We start from the raw sequence: 24,912 nt of genomic DNA, 5'->3' as shown, positions 1-24,912 counted from the left end.
GTGAAAACACCTCACTGGTTTATTTTTACTAAGAAGTCCAGGCATAATTGAGAGTGTTTATTTATTTATTATAGGATCTACAGTGCCTGGCCTAGCACTTTATATACAGCAGATACTCAAGAAAACATTTCCTGGAATAGTAAAATATTACTAGTAGTAATATCATTGTGATGTGGATTTTCAGGCCATGCATCAGAGAAGTTTTACATCTGTTTACATTTAAAGATAAATGTTATCTTTATAAGAGATGATATATTAAAAAAAAAGGGAAAGGATATAGATTTCTAAAAAACAAATCCAGTTTTAAGTTAGCTATCGTCATAGAGTTTTGTGAAAAGATAAACAGACATGTGAAGTCAATTGCAAAACTCTTCTAATTTCAAAGATTTCTATTGGAGATGTGAATTCTTCTATACACAGTTATTCATACTGTGCACTGCTTAAATCCATAAGGTGGCATTTACATATGGATTGCCAAGTAAATACATCTCACTTATTTTCCCAATGTTGGATGAAAGTTAAAGGTCTTGATTTTGGTGACCAAGGAATGAATATCATTACCCTGATTTGGTTCAGAAGTTAGGGCAGTGTATACACACACATACACACATATACACTTAGGTATATATGTGTATATATGTGTATGTATATGAATATGGGTTTGTTCATATTTATGTATGTATATATGTATCTATACATACATATGTGTATTATTTTATTAAGGTTTCTTCTGTTGAAAGAGAGAAACAGAGAGATAATTGCCTGCTATTAGAAGGCACTGCTCCAAGATAAGATTTCTGCTTTGTGCATATAACATATGCACATAACTGCATACATATACAATATATGTACATGTGTATAATACACATATACATGTACATGTACATATCTACAATCAAATATACAACTAAAATACCAAATAATGATAAGTGCCCTGCAGAGAATTAAAATAAAGTCATATGTGACTGGGAGAATGGTTTGGAAACAGTGCCAGCAGAACTTGCTGATGAATTGGAAAGAAGGGCAGAGAGGATTCAAGGATAATTCTTAGATTCTGGAACAAGTATGTTATATGTTGTTACAATGTTTGTGAAAACTACATTTTTGTAAGAAGCTACAAAGCAGATTTTATGTAAAATCTCCTTCTAGTTAGGCATGCCATTGTTTCTAAAAAGGAATGCCAACAATTTCCCCCCATGGGTGATTGAATATTGATTGAATTTCTCTAATGAATTAATGCATATATACTTGGGGAGAAGAGCTCTATACATTTTATAAAGCTATAAACTAGCCTTTTTTGCACATAAAAAAATATATAGAAAGACTAAGTGCCATGGGTATAACCCTTCTGTTCTGAAATTGACAAAAGATCATATATAAAGAGTGCAAGGGAAAACATTTTAAATGTTGGATTTGTTGGGTGGTGGAGTCTTTCTTCCCTTCAGACAGGAATGAGGGTTTTCCGCATGGACACTTTAGTCAGTGATCCATCTAGGTACCACAGAAACATTTACTTCAGAGTGGTATCTCAATGAATTTTTACCTTGAAAGGTGAAACTTTATCCACTTCAGGCTCATCTTAAAGAAATGAAATTTAGCCTCAACTCCGTGTTGAGTAAGCCTGTACATATCCACTTTTCAAAATGCTTTATAAAGAAAGCAGTGCCCCTGTCTCCACTACTTGATCCCATTTCACTTCTCTCTGCAGAGTTCAACAGCATATTCATCCAGTCAGAGGTACTCCTTTCCCACAGGCATCACAGCTCTCCCTGCTTATTCATGTCCAGAGATGCTATGTTTTATCTCAGCGATTAAAGAAGGTACTGTTTTAAGACTCATCCAGCTAGTTTATTGTCTGGAAACTCTCAACTGGAGATGAGAGCAGCAGCCATAGGCGTCTTCCATCAGTGCACTCTTTGTTGTTCCACATGGATGTCTTTTCTATCCTTTTCTTCCTACACCATATATTTTTCTATCTATGCTTCTAAAGAAAGCATCTCCAAAGGAAAAATGCTCATTATGAGCACACAGAATCAATTTACCAACTGGCAGGTCTGTTTCCATGTGAGGAAACAGATTTTAGCTGAATCCCTTTCAAATGTTTGCTAGGCTGGCTGTACATCTGTCCATTAATCCAGTCTTCTCTTTCCTGCTCCCCACCCACTCATCTGAGCCCAAAGATTCACTCTCTTATTTCCATTTTGATCTGTATTACCTTTCCTAACAGCACAGCTAAGCAAAAAAAATCATGTAGACTCTCAATGTTTCTAAATGTTTTGTTGCTGGATAATTATAACAGTAAATGTAAGTGTGACTGCCAAATTTTTAGTCTAGCTACATATTTACTATGAAGCACAGAAGTACACTCTTAATTTTAATTAATGAGAGTTCTCATTAGCTTTCAAGTCATTGATAATCATAGAAGGAATATATAAAATATATACCTTAAGACTAGGAAAGTATGTATTATAATCATATTTGCTTAGCTCTAGAGTAAGACAAATTTAAACACAAATTTAGGATATTACTTTATGATATCCCTAATCTGTTTCATAATTAGTATGGCATGCATCTATATATGTATTATTTATTTTGCTAAATTTAGGATCAGGAACTAAAACCCTAAAGCAATTGAATTTATATCTTGTACCTTAGTTAAGTATTTGAAGGAGATAACAGATGGTTTGGAAATGTGTGTTAAAGTGAAAGAAAGGCTACCCTCCATGACTCAATTTCCCTCTCTCCCATGGTAAACAAATTGACTGAAAGGAAGAATCAGCACCTGGGATGGGAAGTGAACCTGCATTTACCTGTAGTCTCTGAAAGAGACGGGTATCTAAATGAACAACAAAGTTTGGAAGCTTGGTTTGATGCAGGAATTTGTAATATCTTGGTGTACAACATTCTGCCTCTGCGTAATTTTGACATTTATTATTAAACAATAAAGGTAAAGTGAAATGAAAGTAGCAGTTGTATCAATTTTTTTTTAAGCTGGAAAGGCATATTTAATAGTTTGATACCTTTCACTAAACGAAAACACATAGATATTTCTAGCAGTAATATTCTCTTACTATAAAAATTAAAAATCTGAAACACTATTTTTATAAATGTTCTTACTAGCTAACAATAAAATGTGATCGATCTTATTCTATGTATGTGTTATTTTTGAGGTAAATTATCCTGGAAACAAGCAAACAAACAAAAAGCAATATCACATTTTTCATCAGTATTCATTTCAATAGATACATGAATAAATATATAAAACAAACCATAACTGTCAAGTGATATTTTAGGAATACAAAGTCAGCAACTGTCAGTAAACTGATTGGCATTACATAAACAAGCTTTTTATACTATTTCACTTTCTACTATAATAATAATACTAGTTATGAAAAATTTTACTTGTTTTTATATGGTCCTACATATGAAATTTGCTAGAAAAAGCTAAATATGTACATATAAAGAAAAGTAAAAATGTGGAAAGATGCATAGTGGGTAATTTTATTCAAAATAAGAATAGTAAGAGTTAAGATAATGAAGAAGTAATGAATTGTTATAAAAGCTTATTTCTGTAAGTCAAAAACAGTGAAGTAATGGAATAAAAGTAGTGGTAAGATAATTTAAAATTTCATATAAGGGCTACTATGGTAATATGAAAAGTAAATTTGAAGAGAGATGGTGAGTATCATGAAAAAAGTTCTGGAATAGTGCATCTCAACTCTGCCATGACTGTGTGAGACAGCCCTGAGATGGGTCCTAAGTGGAGTGTCCTCTCCACTGAAGCTCACACTGGACTCCCCCTTACTCCTCTCTACAGTGTGGACCTGCCATAGTTAGTACAGCTACTGGCAGAAGAAGAAATAAGTTACTCATTTTTTCTACTTGTATTACTGTATTTCTTCCCGAATTCTGGGGAGGGCAGATGATAGTAAAAGAGTTCCAGCACCACTGTCCATCTTCCATATGTATTCTGAGGCGTGGTTATGCCTTTCTCTAGCATGAGTGTGAAGGGAGGTCAAAGGCTTTGGGATAGTTGAGGAGGAAGAAGTATAGGATTTGGGGGGAAGTGGTAATTTATGTTTTCCAGTCTTCATAGATATTCTTTCAAAATTTCCCAGGTACTATAAATTTCTGACACTTTCAAAAGAATACTTTTTAAATAAGTGGATGACAAATAAATATAAGGACTTGAATCATCCCCAACCACAAAATAAGATTAATCTCAGGTCATTCTCACTTCTATGCAGCCATTCCTTGTGTGATGAATAGGTATCTTCTATGATCTCTATACTAAAAGATGGAGATCTGGGTAGCATTTCTTTGAGGAGAGGATATTTTACCTAAACTTTCTGAACTTGATGTTGCATCAGAGAAACAAGGGTGATTATAACTTTTATCCTGCTCTCTCTATATTACTAATTTGCTGTAGTGTTGATTTTTAATGATCTTCTCTATTGCTTAGTTAACAAGAATATAGAATTTTCTCATTCTTCAATAGGGATAACTTAATTTATGCTCTGGGTGCCATTCAGGGAAGACTATGGGCAGTAAATTGTACACAACCTTTGGGTAAATTTTGTACCAGAGCACTGGACTGAGATTGCTTTAAGGTATCATAAGGCTACTAGTAATATTATAATAATAATACTCTGACTTATTATATATCTATGTACCTGGCACTGGTGGGTACTTCTATTTATGATGTATGCCATTTGTTTATAAATAATCCAGAAGTACTGTGTTACTATTTTTTTTTTTAATTCCAGACACTTGGACCATGTTGTCACAAACTCTGAATATCTACATCATTGTATATCCATACTCCTATAACTCTGATTTTTGTACTATACTTACTTGAATGCTTATCGTTCATGTTTAACTCTAAGCTTCTTGAGTGATATTCACCTTTGCTCCTATAGTGCATTTGCACTAAGTGAGTAAATGCTAAATACTTATTTGGTGAATGAATGAATATCTCCTTTGATCTGAGTTCTCCAAATAGTAAAAACAGCAACGGAACAGCATATTTCAAGACCATTAATATGGACGTAATTAGCCATTCAAAAGAAAGAAATAGCATGATAACAATAATAACATGAGAGTAACTTCAATATTTATTTTACAGAACAAAAAACAAAAAAAAAACTACTGTGCTCACAGGAATTAATAGTATCACTATGGCTAGTAATTTAACAGATCAATTTTTCCATTGCTGAGCTTGTTAATGAAAAAATGGTACCTTTTTTCCTAATGGAATCTCTACAGTGCAAACATTTCAAAAGTGTAATTTTTTTTTTTTTCGCGATACGCGGGCCTCTCTCTCTCACTGTTGTGGCCTCTCCTGTTGTGGAGCACAGGCTCCGGACACGCAGGCTCAGCAGCCATGGCTCACGGGCCCAGTCGCTCCATGGCATTTGGGATCTTCCCGGACCGGGGCACGATCCCGTGTCCCTTGCATCGGCAAGTGGGCTCTCAACCACTGCGCCACCAGGGAAGCCCCAAAAGTGTAATGTTTTATCTTACAGGTATTTGTATACATGTACTGAATTTTGTTAGGCCTTTCATTGAGAGTGAGAACCAGACTGGCAGTTTCAAATTACTATCTGAAATTGTAATGTTTAAATTTGCAAAGGTATCATGGGGGTTAGGGTGGAGGGGAACACTCCAGTGTCCATGACATACAAAGTCAGTGCTGTTAACAATTAAGTGTGAAAACATTTAAATAATGCACTTCCACTGACACCCAAAGAATAAAATCTAACCATTTAGGATGGTACCTAGATAGCAGATGATTTCACAGCAAAGTGCTCTGACCTCCATCAAGTTCGAATCAATAGAACCTAGGTAACTGTGGTAGAATCAAAGACAGTCTCAGCTCATGAAAGGCTCTTCTGTGCTAGAGCTATATTAAATTATCACAGCTAATGTAAAATCAAACTTGGTGTAAAAGATAAAAGGGTAAAGTTCTCACGAATGATCACTTATCACTTCATTCCGAAATGCATACAGCATTCATTATAGATTGAAATACCACTCAAATTTCACCATTTACTTGGGTTTTGAAATGGCCAAACCATTAACAGAAGAGAGTAGCTTTTTATATTTATACAACCAGTGACTAATGAAACATTATACCCTGTGCGCAAAGGAGGAAAAAAACCCTTTATTTTGTAATGAACCCAATTGGAGCCCTTTTTAAACACAGTGTAATATGGTTTCACTGTTTCATCGAGCCTCTCATTACTTGTGTCAATAATCCTAGGTAAACCACTGTTGAACTTCACAGCATTTATATAGTAGCATGAATAGCATTAATCTATGGGGTGCTTTTGATGAATTGTAGTTCAAAAAGCAAAGCCAAAAATGACTTCTTACAAAGTGCTCAGAGAAGTATTTATTAGAAATATGTCAACTGCCAACTACCTAAAGGTAACTTGGCTATTTAGGAAATCATGCTGTTGGCTAGCTTGCAAACACTGAGAAAACATATGCACTTTCCCCACTTGAATTACTTTAAAAAAACAAATAACATACTTTTCATCTAAGTATATTATTTTTTCTGTCACTTCCCTTCTAATTCTCTATATTTTTATGTCATATTGCTTTCAACACAATATGACATGCTATGCAACATGCCCCAGGTTCCAAAACTGTTAGGTGAGACAAGCGCTTATCAAGTTGAGGGTGAATCAGACTTCATTTCCGTGACTGCAGGATCTAAACATCCAGGTCAGCACGAACTGAAAGCTACTCCTGGATTCTGCTCTAAGGATCTAACTTATCTTCTTGACACACTCAGTGGTTGTTATATTCTCTCTGGCAGTGAGCCCGGTAGGGTTTATCTACAGGGGGTTACCACACTTAATTCCAATTTATCAGTCTAATTTGGTTAGGCTGATCTTTCCCAAAAGCTGGAATTTGCACAATTCATGAGATACTAGAAATTACTCTCTCAGCTCTGTTATCTTCAAGATGTCTATATGTGGAAAGTCTATTCAATGCAAGACTTTGTTTGCCTTCAAGAACAAAAGTGTTATTAAGAACTGAGAAATAGTAGACACTAAGGCAATTTGAAAATAAAGTTGTAAATTGAATTAATACATTATTCTTTCTCCAATTTTGGCCAGTATCATAAAAAAGTAAACATCTTGGAAAAAAACACAAATGGGATTATTTTTCCCCTAAAATTAAATCCCTTTACAAAGAATTAGACTTTATCCCCCAAATTCCTTTTTTGGAAAGGTATAAAATTAACTCATGCTTCTTACAGTTATTTTATACTTAGGTTCATGAGAAAGATTTCAAATAAGTGTACTCCCTTCAGGATTTCTAAGATCCATTGGATTTATTACAGCATTGTGTAATTTTTACACAGTACTCATTCAAATACTGTAATATTGTGTAGAACACAACATTAGTCTTAAAAAAAACGTTTTCTTGGTGAACTATATGAGAAAAATCTTACATTCTCTAATGCTTTTTTCTCCTGGAGATTCACATTGTACCCTATAAATAAACTCTGAGAAGTCCTGCAATAAAGAAATCTGACTAATTTTGTTTATTGTGATATTTATCGATTTCAGAAAAGTTCATCTTCGTTTAACAATATGTTAAAGCTACCTCATGAACAACTTATCCTGGCTTTTGGAGTTTAGGAAAAACAGAGATTATTTTCAATCTTGGGTATTGGCATGTCTTTTTGCCATTTTCCTATATTTACTCAAATTGTGAGATCATTGCAGAGGAGAAAAAAATGTCTGTGGGTGTTTCAAATTATTGTTCTTAAGAAATTAGTGCAGTTTTCACTAGTATTGTACACCTCTGTCTTTGCTACATCTCGATTACATGCTATCTCTCTTTGTAAAACTAGTAATAGTGATTATAAAGCATATTTTTATGATAATACTACCAAAATTAACTCAGGGAAAATATTGTTTTCATGATTCTGATTTATAATTTAAAGCATAAAATGTAAAGAAAACCATTAATATGATTTACTATTCACCACCAAATATTATACAGTATATTTATAATTAAAAAATCTTTCACAAATATAAATTTTATTTCGAGTATAGGCTGTAATTTTATTTTATTAGTTTGACTTGAAACATATTAATTGTGAATCATGGAGATATTTACACTTATGAGAAGTCCTTGTGAAAGAAAAAGAAAACCCGTTTAAATTTGTTTATTATTCTAAAGATTTTGATAAATTTAAGCAGTTTTTCAGGTCATTCTTGCATGTATAATAATGTCAAAAGGTACTCACCATGTACAATGAGAACATACTCTGCGCTGCTTTGGCCAATGGTATTTGTGGCTTCACATCGATATGTACCATTATCCGTTTTGTTGAGGAAAAGAATGTTTAGCTCCCTACCACTCACAACCATTCGGTCAGGATCTGGTAATTCTCCGCCATCCTTTGTCCACAAAACAGGTTCTGGCCTATTGGATTTAAACATGCATATAAACAAAAAACATATGAAATGTTACATATTCTGTGAATTAATTAAGGAATTTATAAATATTTAACACTCATTTCATGGATAACTATGTGCTAACTTCTATAAGGTACCAAAAGAATCATAATGCACTCACTCAGAAGATTTTGGAGGTATGGCAATTATAATTTTATTCTATTCTCCTTAACTAAGCAGACATGTATTAAGGAGCTAATTAGTTGATTCACTATAGTAGTCACTGATAGATAGCAGGTCCTGCGGCCCAGATTCTGTGGCTAAATGTCTCATACCTGCTGGTCTCTGGAGGATTGCCTGTGGTTATTGGAGCAGCCTTCCACAGAGGCACCTGGAATTATACCTTTGCATTTGGGACCACCATTGTGGGGCACAGCTTTGCCTGAAACCACCTGAAATTTCTCCCCTTTACCTTTCCTGCTTTCTCATCCCTCTAGAGGTTTTTTTTTCTGCAAGTTATCTCTTTTCTTTTCTTTCCTCCTTAGCTTTACTGAGATATAACTGACACACAACACTGCACTAGTTTAAGGTGCAGAGCATAATGATTTGATATATGTAAATGTTGCCACATGATTACCACAATAAGTTTGGTGAACATCCATCACCTCACATAGTTATTTTTTTTTCTTGTGATGAGAACTTTTAAGATCTACTCTCTTAACAACTTTAAAATATACAATCCAGTATTATTAACTATAGTTGGCATACTATACATTATATCCTTAGAACTTATAACTTGAATTTTGTATCTTTTGACCACCTTCACCCATTTCCCCTATCCCCCACCCCTGCCTCTGGCCACTTCTATTCAACATTTTACTGGAAGTCCTAGCCAGAGCAATTAAGCAGGAAAATAAATAACAGATAACCAAATTGGAAAGGAAGAAGTAAAACTGTCTTCATTTGCAGATGATATGATAGCACATAAAGAAAACCCTAAAAATTCCACTAAAAAGCTCTTAAAACTAATAAATGAATTCAGTAAAGTTACAAGATACAAAATCAATAGACAAAAATCAATTGAATTTCTATACACCAATAATGAAATATCAGAAACAGAAATTAAGAAAATCTATTTTATAATTGCATCAAAAAGAATAGAATACTTAGAAAAAAAAAATGTAACCAAGGGGGTGAAAGATCTGTACACTGAAAACTATAAGACATTAATGAAAGAAACTGAAGAGGTCAAATAAATGGAAAGATGGTCTTTGCTCATAGATTGAAAGAATTATTATTAAATGTCTATACTACCCAAAGCAATCTACAAATTCAATGCAATCCCTATCAAAATTCCAATGGCATTTTTCACATAAAAAGAACAAACAATCCTAAAATTTGTATGCAACAACAAAAGGCCCCAAATAGGCAAGCAATCTTGAGAAAGAAGGAAAAGCTGGGGGTTTCACACTTCCTGATTTCAAATGATATTTCAAAGATATGGTACTTAAAAGAGTATGATATTGGAAAAAATATAGACACATAGATAAATGGAATAGAAGGTTCAAAAATAAACCCATGCATATACGGTCAATTAATTTTTGACAAAGGAGGTAAGAATACACAATAGGGGAAAGGACAGTCTCTTCAATAAATAGTGCAGGGAAAACTGAAGTGCCACACACAAAAGAATAAAGCTGGGCCCCTATTTTACGTTATACATAGACATCAACTCAAAATGGATTAAAAACTTGAATGTAAGACCTGAAAATGTAAAACAGAAAGAAGCTCCTTGGCATTGGTCTTGGTGACGATTTTTCAGGTTTAACACCAAAAGCAAAGACAACAAAAGCAAAAATAAACAAGTGGGACCACGTCAAATTAAAAAGCTTCAGCACAGCAAAAGAAACAACTTAAAAAATGAAAAGGCAGCCTATGAAATGAGAGAAATTATTTGCAAATATTATGTCTGGGTAAATAAGATAAGGGGTAAATATCCAAAATAAAGAAAGAGCTCATACAAGTCAGCAGCAAAAAACCCTGATTAAAAACAGATAATCTGAATAGACATTTTTTACAAAGGAGATATACAAATGGACAACAGGTACATGAAGAGATGCACAACATCACTAACAGCCAGGGAAATGAAAATCAAAACCACGATGAGATAACACTTATACCTGTTAGAATGGCTGCCTTCTAAAGGACAAGAAGTAATAACTGTTGGGGAGGGTGTGGAGAAAAGGGAACTCTCCTACACTGGTGATGGGAATGTAAATTGGTGCAGCCACTATGGAGAACAGTATGGAGGTTCCTCAAAAAATTAAAAATAGAATTACCATATGGTCCAGTGATTCTACTTGTGGGTATATATCCAAAGGGGGAAAAAAAAAAATCACTGTTTCAAAAAGGTATCTGCACCCATATCCATTTTAGCACTATTTACAATAGCCAAGACATGGAAACAACCTAAGTGTCCATTTACAAATGAATGGATAAAGAAAATTAATTCCAAATGTAATGGAATACTATTCAGTCATTAAAAAAAAGAAGGAAATCCTGCCATTTGTGACAATATGGATGGACCTTGAGGGCATTACGCTAAGTGGAAAAGTCAGACAGAGAAAGACGGATACTATATAACTTCATTTATATGTGGAATCTAAGAAAAAACTGAACTCATAGAAACTGACAGTTCTCCTTTAATCAAATACTTGCAAACAATTCTCAAAACCTGCTTTCAAGGAAGAAAGGATAAATGAATCATGAATTTCTGTCTTCAAAGAGTTCAGTCTTATGTAATTGTTAATGATAAGAATGGTTATTAGTATCTATCACCATGTGTTGACAATGTCCTAGTTACTTTACGTAGATTTACTATAATCCTCGTAAGAACATGGTGAGTATCATTTTAAAAAATATAATGCAGATAATAATATAGAAGATTAGAGATGTATTCAAACCCTGGTCTGAATCCATAGTCAATGCTTTGCCCACTACCCCTTGTGTTCTAACATGATGAATATTTTCCTAGTTCTTCTATGTCAAAATTTTTAAATTTAAACATGATTTTATCTTACCATTATAAATTATTTTCAAAAAAGCTTTAATTATTTGTTTATTTTGGTGAAAACGTTGAACTTATGCTTTGTTGTCGTGAATACAATTAGAACATAGGTCTTGATAAGTGGTGCCTATGACTACCACAGCTTTTCTAAGATGAAGAATATATATTTTTCTAACAAAATTTTGTAAAAGAAATAAAAGTTGCGAACCAAATAATAATAAATATTGTAAATTGTATCAAAATAAGTAGATCAGCAGTATGGTAAAAAAGTCACTTAGTTTTTTAGTAAAAGCTTGTCACCTAAAAACATTAGAATAATACAATAATTTATATCATCCAATTATATAGACAACTCATTCTGATAGCATCTTTAATAAAAGTCAAACCATTAATACTTCTCAACTCTCTTCATATATTCCTCATTTGCTTCTTGCTATTTGAATTTACTAATTCTTATTTTAAAACTGATAGACTGGATAATCTTGGACCATAGACATCCTTAAAATTCTTTAAATAAAAAAGCAGGCACAATAAAACTATGATTAACTGCATGTAAGTGAAATAATTAGAAATTGCATCCTTTCTACAAAGCCACATAAGGCCAACATTAAGATAACAATTACATTAAGGATAATTTGAATTTCAGAAAATTCATCCTTAAAATACTGCTTAATAGAAGTATTTTATTATATTAAGAGGCAATATTTCTTCATATATAAGTTGGAATTTAAACACACAGATATAATTATATGCAAATACCTATACATTTCCATACATAAAATATACTCCCCAAATCTAAACTGTCAATTTTTTCTCTGTTAGTGTTCATAAGCTTTAAGTCATATCTTAAAGCACATGGCTCTGTAAATATGTAATTAAATTTAGATATATATTTTAAATTTTGTGTATAGAAATGAAGTTAAAGATCTAGAAAAATTATTCAAGTTGCCAGTATTTAAAAAACTTTTTTTCTAAAATAATAATTCTCTCTTTTAGGAAATAATGAACAAACACCTGCAAAAATGGTTAACAGGAGATTACAGCAGTATAAGTCACTCCTGACACCGAACACTGCAGTATTCTTGATTGTACTCTGAATGATAAAACTTCAAGGTGGCAAAAAATGTTACCACCATAAGATGCAATTTTAACAAAATGGAGGTTAGAGTTTACACATCGATTAAAAATAGCCTACACATATTCCAATTAGTACTTAAAATGTTCAAGCTTCTTAATAAAATAAGCTTCACCATAAAAATATTAACTGGTTTAGCAAGTCTTGATACAATTTGTGTTTCATCTTAATAAAGAGGGCCCCTAGGCTTTCTCTAATTGGAACCTAGAATGATTGAATTTCTTGCTGCAAATGAATAAAAATCTTCCCTGCTATTCAGGCAACCAAAGGAGATCATTTAAAAAGTGGTTCCAGTCTACAGTTTCTACGTGATAAGGCTGAAAAAGAGTAGGAGCCAGACACCAGTAATAAGAGGACAGTGACACAGCATCAGGCATGAGATAATACTGTATAACTCTACAGCAAGAATATTAAGATAGCCAATCCAGAGAGTTGCCCCTTTCAAAGCAATTAATTTTCAACTAAAAGTAGAAAATCTTCTGAATGAGATGAAATTAAATTTATGTTTGTCTACCAAATCTATAAGGTTGAAAAAGATGTTTTGTTTTCTTAGGTGCCTAAAAATACTTGTGTAGCAGTTTCTTCCTAGGGTAAGCAAAAACAACAAGAAAATAAAAGTGAAAAAAGGAACCAAATATGCTTATATATTTATTCTCTTGTATCCTAACGTCTTGGTGAAGTTGTTTTTATCTTAACAGACTTTTAAAAAACTTTTATTGACTCACTGTTTTGTAGATATATAATAGGAGAATCTCTGATATCTTTAACAATTCCTTTTTATAAATTAGTGTTGGAAAGAATTGCCACAACTTTCTCAGACTACCAGTTTATTTAATATTTGAACTAGATATAAGCATAATTACTAATATCCACTGAAACTCCTGAGTTAGTCATTAGGGCATTTATTCTGTAAAGTTATGACACAGTAATAATCCCTCTAATTCTTCCAACTGTATATGGAATCATTCACTCCCTAGGTATTGATGAGAATACCTATTGATGAGACTATTGGTGAGCTTTGCCTTCATAGCTCCCATTTTCCCTTTTAGGCTCATGCTTGAGAAGAATAAAGAATAAGCAGTTCAGTTATAGAAATATCAGTCCCACAATACAGATCTCCTAAGGAAAGAATTCTCCTAGTATCCTTACAAAGTGGACAAGAGTAAAAGGTCTTCCAAATTTTGGAATGGATACACTCTCCAGTATCTTCCTTTTCCCAAATGGCTATATCCCCCTTGAGTTCTGCAATATCTTTTCCTTCAATAAGCACAGTACATGTTGGGTTCTAATTCTAAAATTAATCCTGTGAAAATTAAGTTACTTTTTCTAGATAAAAGAAAAAAATAAGTTACTGTAATAGCATTCAAGTAAACACCTTGTTCTGGCTCAAAGGAAAAAGAAAGAAATTACATACTACAATTACATATATCTTACATTTCCTTTAATATAAGACAAAGCATGAACTTATATTTAATAACTTGGGGCCTTATATGGCACAAGAAGATGACTACTGCATTTATTTCAGTTTAGAAATTCCACGGGTGGCAGTAGATGTGATTGAAGCTTCAATACTCAGGAGATATTTTTAAAGCCTAATTCCCCTTTATTTCTTATAATATTTTTACTCTAAAGTGAAAGAAGGTGGCGGGAGTTATGTAAACATCTTGATTCCTTTTTCTGCTTTAAGCAAACTTTTAATTCAAGAAATTATACTGCAGAGTCTGTATATAAAACCTCAGCATTCATGCTATCAAATTTTTAGAGAAATGGAGGGAGAGAACTTAAATGAAAATTAATTGAAAAGTGGGTTTGAAATTGGTTTCAAGTGCAGAATTTTAATTTTATTGGGTTCCCATAGGGAGGATTCTGAGAGAAATCTAGCCTAGGCAATCTCCATTGGGCAGATGGATATTGTATCCATAAACCACAGTCCAAACTTTGTCAATCAAGTGAGGAAGAAGAAAAAAGGAAAATAGGAAAACATAAGCTGGGGTTGCTTGCTCCTTTTTTAAAATTTAAATACAAATACAAAGGAAGTTCAAAGAGTAGCCTTTCTCAAAGCTGTGAAACCAATTCAAAACATAATTTTGTAATGAGTCTCAGATGGAAGCAAAGGATATGGTAGATAAGCAGAAAGAGACTGAAAGGGATTACTTGTGGAGTTATTTATTATGTTGATCATTTCAAATTTAAAGATACATAAAGGATTATTTTGTTATTGAGGATCAAACAAGATGTTTCTGAACATAGTTTGTAAGTAATTTTCTATATATATTGAAAGGTATATTCTTAATTATTGTAAAAATATTGATCTAGGCCCTTGGAGAATACATACAAGCTGTGATTTTTCCTCAGATTTGATTGTTGTGTAACTTAATTATAATGAAATTTGTTTTCCTTTTATTCTGATATTGATTTTATACTTTTCATGGCAGCAATTCTTAAAACATCAAATAACTTTTACTATTAGCCAAGTTAACTTTGAATGTTTTACTTATCACAATTGAGGTTTGTTTTAAAACATAATCAATGAAACATTTATGTGTCTGTCTTTATACGTATAGTTTTGCTTAAGGGAAAACAAAACTTCAGAAACGTTTTATAGTAGAGTAATCTTCAATGAGTCTCTATGGGTTTAATTACCAGAAAATGTCCTACTCTTAACACTTACATCTTAAGACAGGTAAGAGATCAATGAACATTTTTGTTGTTGCTGTTAATTAAAGTATACCTATATATTCTTGACTAGGTACTTCATAAGGTTACACAATTATTATCCAACAAGTGTCTATAAACAAATCAGTGCAAGTTTTGAACCAAGAATTATGAGGGACATAGGGAAACTAAAATAATATCTGTTCTCTGAGATATTATACCTTAATAGTTTACATAAAATATGTCTAATCAAATATAACATTTGGCAGGATATGGTAAGTGGCATAAATGAGTTATAAAAAATCATAAAGATTCATCATATCTGCATTAGGAACATTGCAACAGGCTTTATGATAGATATAACTTTTGACTCATCTCTCTAATTATGGCAGGATTTTGAGCGGTAGAAATGGAAGATGACAGCTCAAGAGGAGTCAGAATCCTGGTTAGGATGCTTGCCTTCCAGAGGCCGTATTGTTGAATAGATGAATTTAAACATGGTGAATGCCTGGAAAGAGTATAAGGTTCCTAGGTGATAGTGTTATTGGCTAAGATAACAAATTAGGAAAGGGCAAAGTTAAAAGTATTTGATGTGATAACTGAGCTGGGGGTAATAAAATCAAAAGCCAAGATGTAAGTTGATATTAAGGAACAGGACCAAATATGCTCATAAGAAGCTTAGTCCGAGACAAAGTTTTGTTTTGTTTTTGTTTTTTTTTTGCAGTAGGCGGGCCTCTCACTGTTGTGGCCTCTCCCATTGCGGAGCACAGGCTCCGGACGCGCAGGCTCAGCGGCCATGGCTCACGGGCCCAGCCGCGCCACAGCATGTGGGATCTTCCCAGACCAGGACACGAACCTGTGTCCCCTGCCTCAGCAGGCGGACTCTCAACCACTGCGCCACCAGGGAAGCCCCCGAGACAAAGTTTTTAGGACATGAAGCTGAACATGAAAAAGTATTATTTTACTATTAGACCAGAAGACTGATGATGCCGTTAATATGGAATACAGAATGAAATATGGTAGGGAACATTCTGGTCATAAAGAGGAGGATGAACAGAAGCAAAGAAATGAAAAAGTTTGGAATAGAGAGGTGGGAGGTAAAAACAAAAACCTGTACATTTAAACCTGTACGTTTTTTAGCCTGGCACTCAACCCTGGCCTTGAGTATCATGTGGAAAAATCCAGACCTTCCTGAAAAATAAAAATGCTTTACTAACTCTTTTGAGAAGTAAATATTTCTGAGCAGAGTTTCCTTTAAGTATACCAATGTGAAATACCTGGAAAAGAAAAATTCAATGAAGAGACCATATATAGAGTTCTGAAGAGAGAAAACAAAGATTTACATGAAGTTGGAGTAATAATAAAGGCAAGCACAGAATAATAGAATATAATAGAAGAGCTCTTGGGAAAGTAAACATAACTTTTTGGAGCTAGAAAATGTATGGTGTTAGTGAAAACAAAGGAGAAACTCTCCTTACGGAGTCTAGTCTGTATGAAAACAATCTTAGTCCTGAATAGGAAAAAATAACAATGCAAGACCAACCAACTAACCAACCAAATGACAAACAAACAAAACATAAACCAGGGTGGAAACAAACTGAGATACAGTGGAAAGGAAAAGATGATTTCAGTTTAAGAAACTCTAAATTCAAGTGCTAGAAGAAAATAAAAAAATACATCTCGGGGCTTCCCTGGTGGCGCAGTGGTTAAGAATCTGCCTGCCAATGCAGGGGACAGGGGTTCAATCCCTGGTCTGGGAAGATCCCACTTTCTGCGGAGCAGCTAAGCCTGTGCGTCACAACTATTGAGTCCGCGAGCCACAATTACTGAAGCCCGTGTGCTTAAAGCCTGTGCTCTGCAACAAGAGAAGCCACCGCAATGAAGGGTAGCCCCCACTTGCCGCAACTAGAGAAAGCTCACACGCAACAGCGAAGACCTAATGCGGCCAAAAAACAAAAGTTTTGCTTTTCTGATATGTGGAAATGTGCCCCATGTATTTTCATAAATGTTTAAAATATATGATTATATGTATACATTTCTGCCCCCTATAGCTCTTTAACACAATATTTAGAATAATTATTTTTGCATAATCTGTATTTTGATACAGCTGGTATCATCATTTGTGAAGTTGGCTCTGTCCTGATATTTCAAATATTTAGGGCTGGAATAATACAGTAAGCGAAGAGGGAACAAAAGGAAAAGGAGACTTGAAGAAATTATGCAGGTGAAGAAAATTTAACTACTCTTTAATGTATGTAATTTTCCATTGTGTTTCTAGCCTGTTGCAGTTATTTGTATTTCATTTAATAAATATCTTTGTGTATTTGTGTGTGTAAGAGAGAGAGAAAGAGTGAAATAGTTCCTTAGCTTTTTTTCCTCATTGGTCTCCACTCCCTTCTGATTTTAGTGGTTTCTGGACGTGTTCTTCAGTCTCTTGCTATATCCACATAATTCTTAAGGGTTAGTCTTTGCTCAGAATAGATAAGATATTTCCTATACTTGAAAAATTCTTTTTATGAAAAGCAATGATTTTTTCCCTTCTATTTGCAGTTTGAGAATCCCAGTGATTCCTGTTGAAAGTCTCAACAATGAAAGCCCCTACTCAAATATCACCATCAGTACTTCTCCCTGATAGGGTCAAAGGTGTTTAATGCAGTGATAAATGAAGTCAGTTTGAAGCGGGAAATCAAGCCTACTTATTCCATTAAATTGCAAGATGAAAGTCTAATTCTGAATTTATCTACTCAGGTAAATTCCTGAAATCAACTATTGCACTAGTATAGTGTCAAGTAGGAGGAGTCTCATTACATTAAAGATTAGATTCAGATGGGACAATAAAATCAATGTTAACCTCATCATTAGATTTAAAATCTCAATAGAAAATGAGAAATGGATTTCTTCTACCCTGATTAATCTGAGCATATGCTACTTGATTCTGACTTTTTAAGGTACTTCTTGCCTACAAGTTTAGAAACTTGTAGTAGAAATAGAAAATAAACTATATGCAAGAGGTAAGTGCCTTTAGAGACTTGAAAATAATGGCACCTTTTAGAGTGCCTGTGAAATCCTGGACCACTTTTTACTGATAAGGTAGTGTTCATTGATAATTATTTTAACATTTTTGAAAAACAAAGCATTCATACTACAAACTGTATAATTCCAGATGCTTTGTGGCACAAGAAATAAAAGATTATCCCCAGAAAAGATAAGATTGCTATGATCCTGAAGGAGTGACAGATTTTAGCACTGAAGAAAAAATATTCAAGATTGTGACAAATGCTTAAGCTAATCTCTCAAGGACTTTGTGCTAAAGCAAAACAATTACCCATGCCTTATCTACACTTAACATTTTTTTTCCCTTTGGTAAACATGGAATATTAATTCCTGGTTAAAAGATCAAGAAATCTTGAGTAAACATTCATTCCCTCATCCAAGCAATAATAAGTCCCTCTTTGTATGTACATTAACCTCAAAATCTCTATGATATTTTAAAAAATAATTTCTTAAGAAAATATTATTTTCAATTTCTTTGAAACTTAGGAACTCCTTGAAACCTCCTTTGACTAAGATAGACTTTGGAACATTTTCATGTTTTTCAAATCAATAACTTATGAGTCTGAGTTTCTCAGAATTTCCCACCTTATCAACCTGGGTACATTATAAGCACAATTTGATACCATATAAAATGTATCTACAAGCATCCTAATCAGTCAGATGCCTGAAAACCATTCAGTTCAAGGGCACATTGCAATGACAGGGTCCTATTCTCCATATAAGAGTTACTTTACAATCCATTACTTTCGCTACTATAAAATTGTGCTAACTAACCTTATAAGATCTAATACTTATGTTAAACACTGTGTCACCATTATAGAACTGTTTCTGTTCCACGACTTCTTTCTTTTCTAATATTAAAACCAATGGTCTTGGAAAAGTAAAAGTAAAGTGCACGTCATTTATCTGGTAGCTAGGGAATTAAATGCTTCATGTAAGTAAATGCTGAAGATAATTGAAATTTAAGATTAAAACATTTGCAAGTATATTTTAATCATTTGGATGAAATCCTTCTCAAAGGATCAAACTTTTCTGCATTATTAAACAGAACATACATAGTGCCATTCAACTGTTTTTTTTGGAGCTAAGATCTCCTCAGTTTGAACATACATTTTTGTGTAGTGACAGTTTTAGAGAAACTGAAGTGATTAGGATTTAGCATGTTCTTTTCCTGAATGTCCCCAAGATCCAGCTTCACCACAGTTGGTGTTAATGTAACAATTTTCAAATCTTTTGAAATGCGACCTACAGGAAAAGATATATTTTACAGCTTTACACAATGCACAAACATATACACACAGGAAATAAAAGCTTGCTCTTTCTAATGTACTGTAACATCTTCTTTCTTTTTCTTCCTTCCTTTCTTATTCTATTATTTTTCCATTTTATTTTTGTTTTTTAAAAACGGTTTTTCAAATTAATCTGATGACTCATTAAAAGCCACAACCAGCTATTTGAAAAACACTGCATTTGTGACCCACAGTGAGAGCTCCTGTGGCCTCTAGGTCTTTTTGTCCCTATATTGGAAAGCTATTATATTTTTAATCTTGCTTCTTTTTTCGTTTTTTTTTTTTTTTTTTGCGGTACGTGGGCCTCTCACGGTTGTGGCCTCTCCCGCTGCGGAGCACAGGCTCCGGACGCGCAGGCTTAGCGGCCATGGCTCACGGGCCCAGCCGCTCCGTGGCATGTGGGATCTTCCTGGACCAGGGCATGAACCCGTGTCTCCTGCATCGGCAGGAGGGCTCTCAACCACTGTGCCACCAGGGAAGCCCTTAATCTTGCTTCTTGATGGTCACCTCACTATATTCATCTCTGTACTTGTAATTTTGAGTGGTGGCGCTGAAGTCCATCACAGCTCACCATTCTAGAGAAATCTGCTGGTCACAAGTCACAAGAGTTAGTGTTCTTTTCTCCTGTCTTTTTTATTTTCTCTGTCTCTCTCTTCTTTCTCCTTTCCTTGAAGCATCCCAGATATTTCCAGTACTTTGAATTTGAAAGAGTTGGGCTTTAAGGCCATCAACAATCACTGACATATTCTACTCATTCTAACTGGAAACATTTGTAAATGTTCATATTTTCTACAATTTGGGACACTGCTGTTTAAATTTTTTTCAAACTTTGAAGTTTAGGGGTTCCTGTATGATTGAGGTTATATCTAGAAAAGTGAATCAATATATACCACACTTTGTAAAAACACATATAATGCAAGAAAATTTCTTTAGGTTGTTTGAATAAATGGCTTTCCAAGGTATAAAAATGTTCTCAGTTTCACCATTAATTGAAATAATACTAAATATCTCCAGTGATTCTGAATTTTATTTTTTCACAGTTTGTTCTCTCCATATATTTGCAAAAATGATAATCAAATTATTTACCACAAGCACAAAATGACACACTTCTCAGTAAGTTGAATGGTGATCACCAGAAGGATACTAGCTCTAACATTAGGACATGTATTATGGAAAAAAATTGCAAAGAGAAAAAACAAATCTTACTGAATGGCACTTGTTGAGCAATAGGTTAACATGTTCTTTAATCAAGGATGAAGTATGATATTTCAGCTCTTTTACACGTTAAGAGTGATTTTTGTTTCTGCACATTTCCTACAATTACCATTTTGATGACTGTTTTTATATAAACACAAATGGATGTTTACAGATCTTTAAATAAAGAGTAAAATGCTTAGATGTAATCTCATAATTAATATATTAAAAAGAAACAGAGATTTTAAAATCCATGAGCCCAAAAGTACACATCTTAAAATCTAATCAAGGATATGACATTATCACTCCACAATGTCTTAAACATATTGAGACATTTTAGTGTTAGAGTTTCCCACTGAACATTTACAAAATAATTGGGGTTTTGTTGCAAGAAAATTGCTTACCTGTAAATGTTCAAGAAGTACATTTCCTCTTTGGATCTATAATCATGATTCTGCAAGCTCTTATGAGACTTTCACAAGACATAGGCACATTTAACTGAAAATGACTGAGTGCCCAACACACCACAGATGCCCATCCTAAATAACAGCAGTGGAGATTACCGAGAGTCAGCTTCTTGTTTCAAAATCAAAACCAAATATATTTGGTCTCATTTCCAAGATAACCACTTGTGTGTTTCCAGAAAGTCAACATGGGATTAAATTTTGAAGCCATGAGAGGGAAGCAAAAGACCATATGGGCCTCAGAAGAGAAACTTGTATGAAAAGGACAGCACATGGATATATTTTTTTTAATTATGAAAACTTGGAGCGAATTTCCCAATATTATTCCTTTGAAAGCACTTTAGAAAAAACTGACTACAATGCCTTTAATTAATTAATTGAGACAACTTTATATCTCTCTAGAGATCAGAACACAAGGGGGGAAACAATCTAAATGCTCTGTAACTTTTATCATCCAAGGACTGACTTTGTGAGAGTATGTATATAGTAGGTCTGTCCCCTCATTTTGTTTATTCCACCAATTTTTTTGGTGACATATTAAGCGTAGTATTTAGCAAGAAAGACGTACTTTGGGGGAGTATTCACTTTGAACTTCCTGCTTATTCTATTTACCCTCTAAGGCTGTGCATTGTATTTCATTACATTGGTATTACGTTTGCAGGTATTGCTTTGTAGTTATAACCTGCAGTCTTAATCTTCTCAAACATATCAAATTAAGAATATAATATAATTAGCTTTTTAAAAACAAATATATTTAATAATCAGAACTATTTAGATATATTTAGAAATTCTTTAGATACTATTTAGATATGCTAATACAGGTTTGATTCATAATTGATAACCTTTTATAATTATTTAGTTAAAATATGGGCACTCCTAAAAGTTTATAAGTATTTTCTCATTCTTGCCAACTTCTCTGAGTTATTGTGAAAAGTCAATATGATAGGAGAACTAAAAACACTATGTAAATAAGAAAACATAACCATCAGAGTTGTTAAAATTTTTAAAAAGTGTCTTTGTAATCTACCATTTATCAACTGAGTGACTAGAAAAGGTCATATGACCTCCACAAGACTTACTGTCCTTATCTACAAAATGAAAACAATTATAAGAGCCTTTGTAAACCTTTTACAACAGGATAGTTGTGTGGTTAAAATAAGACTAGCATGAGTGAACTTGAAACCTATGCCAAAATGAGGCCTTATACATCACAGACTCTGGATTCTCAACCACTCATGAACCATGCTATTCACTTAGTTCTGGTTTCTCTAGAGCTCTTGCTTTGGCTTTCTGTCAAAACTAGCTACCTGGTTAATCTCTATTTCATCCCAGCTGAACTCCTTTACAATGTTGCCTTTTCCACATTTGTGGAACCAGAACTCATTCTCTACCCCTTCCAGTCCTTCCAATTGTTCTAAATTTTTTTCTACCTTAACAGTATGGAGGGGCTATTCCTATGTCTCAGGACTTTTCCACTTCTAGCTATATTACATTTTACCCCCTGACAAGGGTTCATGCCTCTGTCCCTCTTCTCTACAGCTCATTATTACTATTTAACCTCAACAAAAATAGCCATGTTGCCCTGCCAGTTTTGCCATGACTTTAGTTTGGATTCCTTTGCTGTTCAAACATGCTTCGGAAAGTCACAGACCATTGTCCTAGAATGTGTTTATTCTGCTTAGAACCTTGAATTTCAGAGCCATGAAAGAAATCTGAGATAGTAACACAGTTCCCAGTGTTGCCATAGTAGCCCAATATCAGCATGTGTATTAAATATTTAATTAAGACTTCTGAGTTTAAAACTTGGTGAGACACACTGTATGTAATTTTTTGACAAAATAATAACTTATCCTCATGGCTATTATTTATTATGAAATTACTTGGAGGCAGAAATTGCATATATATTTTCATTAATATTTAAAACAATTTGGTTACTAGGTTTTATTTTCTAATTTTAGAGAATAAAAAATACTTGGTATACTTAACACTGGTAAACTGTGGACTTTGGGGTGAAAATGATAGGTCCATATAGGTTCATTGTAATGAATATACCACTGCTGTGAGGGACGTCAATAGTGGGGGATGTTGAACACGAGTAGGAACGAAGGGTATATGGGAACCCTGTACTTTCCACTCAATTTCACTGTGAACCTAAAACTCTCTAAAAAATAAAGTTTGTTAATTAAAAAAACATTTTGGTGTGGTTACGTGACTTACTCAAGACCACTCAGGCCACAGATATCTATGGATTTATAATTCAAAGCTACTTTTATTTCTCTTTCTACTGCACCACACAGATTTTTCTGCCCCAGAGCATGACAGCTTAGACAGTATATCTGAACATAAACACAGACCTTGATGATTAATTAGATGACTTTCTATAGCACAGATGGCAGGAGAGAGACAAATACTGTGTAATTAACATCTACTAGGCATTAAGTCAAATCATATAAAATTGCCATCATTGTAGATCATATTCTTTTTCCCAAAATTTGTGAAAGGAAAGTCAAAATGGAGTCTATATTGCTAAGAGAGCTCCCTAAAATGGAGCCAGGAGACTATTACAAAGTATGACTTATGCCCATCTCAGCCTGAATAGAATCTAACCTTTTGATCTCTTATTGTCCTACTTAAGACATCTAGATCATCTGCCAGAAATTCAAGATAATTATTGGGCCCATACCCTAAAATAACTTGTGGCAGCCTGTCTACTTACTGGACTACCCTAAAATAACACAGGATTCCTCAAGGACAAATATTTCCTGATTCACGTCAATCACAATTCTCACTAGGCAACTTTTTACAGCCTTGTGGCTTTTTGTCTTTATAAGCCCCTGACTCTTTCTCTTCCCTTGAACACTCTTGGTTTAACCAGAATCTGTGTCTCCTGAATTGCAATTCTTAAGAGCCCAAATAAACTATTTTATTATTTGCAGCCTTCTGCACTGTTTTTCTGTTGACAAATTCATATTTTCCTCTGTTTTGGGCTAAGACATTTCACTCTGGATTACTTGCCTTCTTTAACTCCTGTTTGTTTTGTCATTTCTTCTGGCTGTGACTGGATTATATGACAATTAGTAAATAACCTGTGATTTGTAAAAAGGTACATATTAGGCTGAGGAAACTGTTTTGTCTTAATTTGCATCTCATTTTTTAATCTCTATTATGCTAATAGGAAAATGCATCAGTGTGTTTTTATCAGATTTCTTCTTAAATTCTAGATCATTTTGAAAATGGATGTGTAAGTGTTCCTCTAAAACACCTCACTAGTTATTATATGATATGTGATCTGTTTTCCTAAAGAGTAAAATCTTTCTTCTTATTCAGAATAGCGATGTTATGTGCAATGCAATTATGTATACTAGATTCATACCAAATTCATAAGAAAAAGTGTGGTTACCAGAGGTAAAATAATAACTACAACATAAACATAATGCCAGGTATACAGAAAAATTTATCAATGACTATAATTATTTTCTTTTATAGAATAAATACCAAATATACATTTATTTGACTGAAAATGTCACATTGCTTTTGTGAAATAAATTTACAAAGTGTTAAACATTTGATTAAAATGAATGATGATTCTTTAGCTATAGCATGTGGGGGGCAATCCCACACCTTTTAAGGTCAT

The 24,912-nt window shown here is 33.6% G+C and overlaps 1 protein-coding gene across 1 annotated transcript in view; it reads right to left on the bottom strand.

Moving 5' to 3' along the window:
* CADM2 (cell adhesion molecule 2) overlaps positions 1 to 24,912 on the bottom strand; it is a 264,551-nt gene that overhangs the window by 69,995 nt on the left and 169,644 nt on the right. Inside the window, exon 8 of the mRNA XM_089910397.1 lies at positions 8,270 to 8,448. Within this exon, the coding sequence (XP_089766523.1) occupies positions 8,270 to 8,448 (179 nt within the window). The remainder of the gene's footprint in view (positions 1 to 8,269; positions 8,449 to 24,912) is intronic.

Source organism: Delphinapterus leucas, chromosome 4, assembly GCF_059928025.1.
Source record: "Delphinapterus leucas isolate spDelLeu-1000000601 "Yukka" chromosome 4, BTC_Dleu_Yukka2, whole genome shotgun sequence".
NCBI lineage: Eukaryota > Metazoa > Chordata > Mammalia > Artiodactyla > Monodontidae > Delphinapterus > Delphinapterus leucas.
The sequence above is the reverse complement of the archived record's forward strand: the minus strand, read 5'-3'. Positions and strand labels throughout refer to the sequence as shown.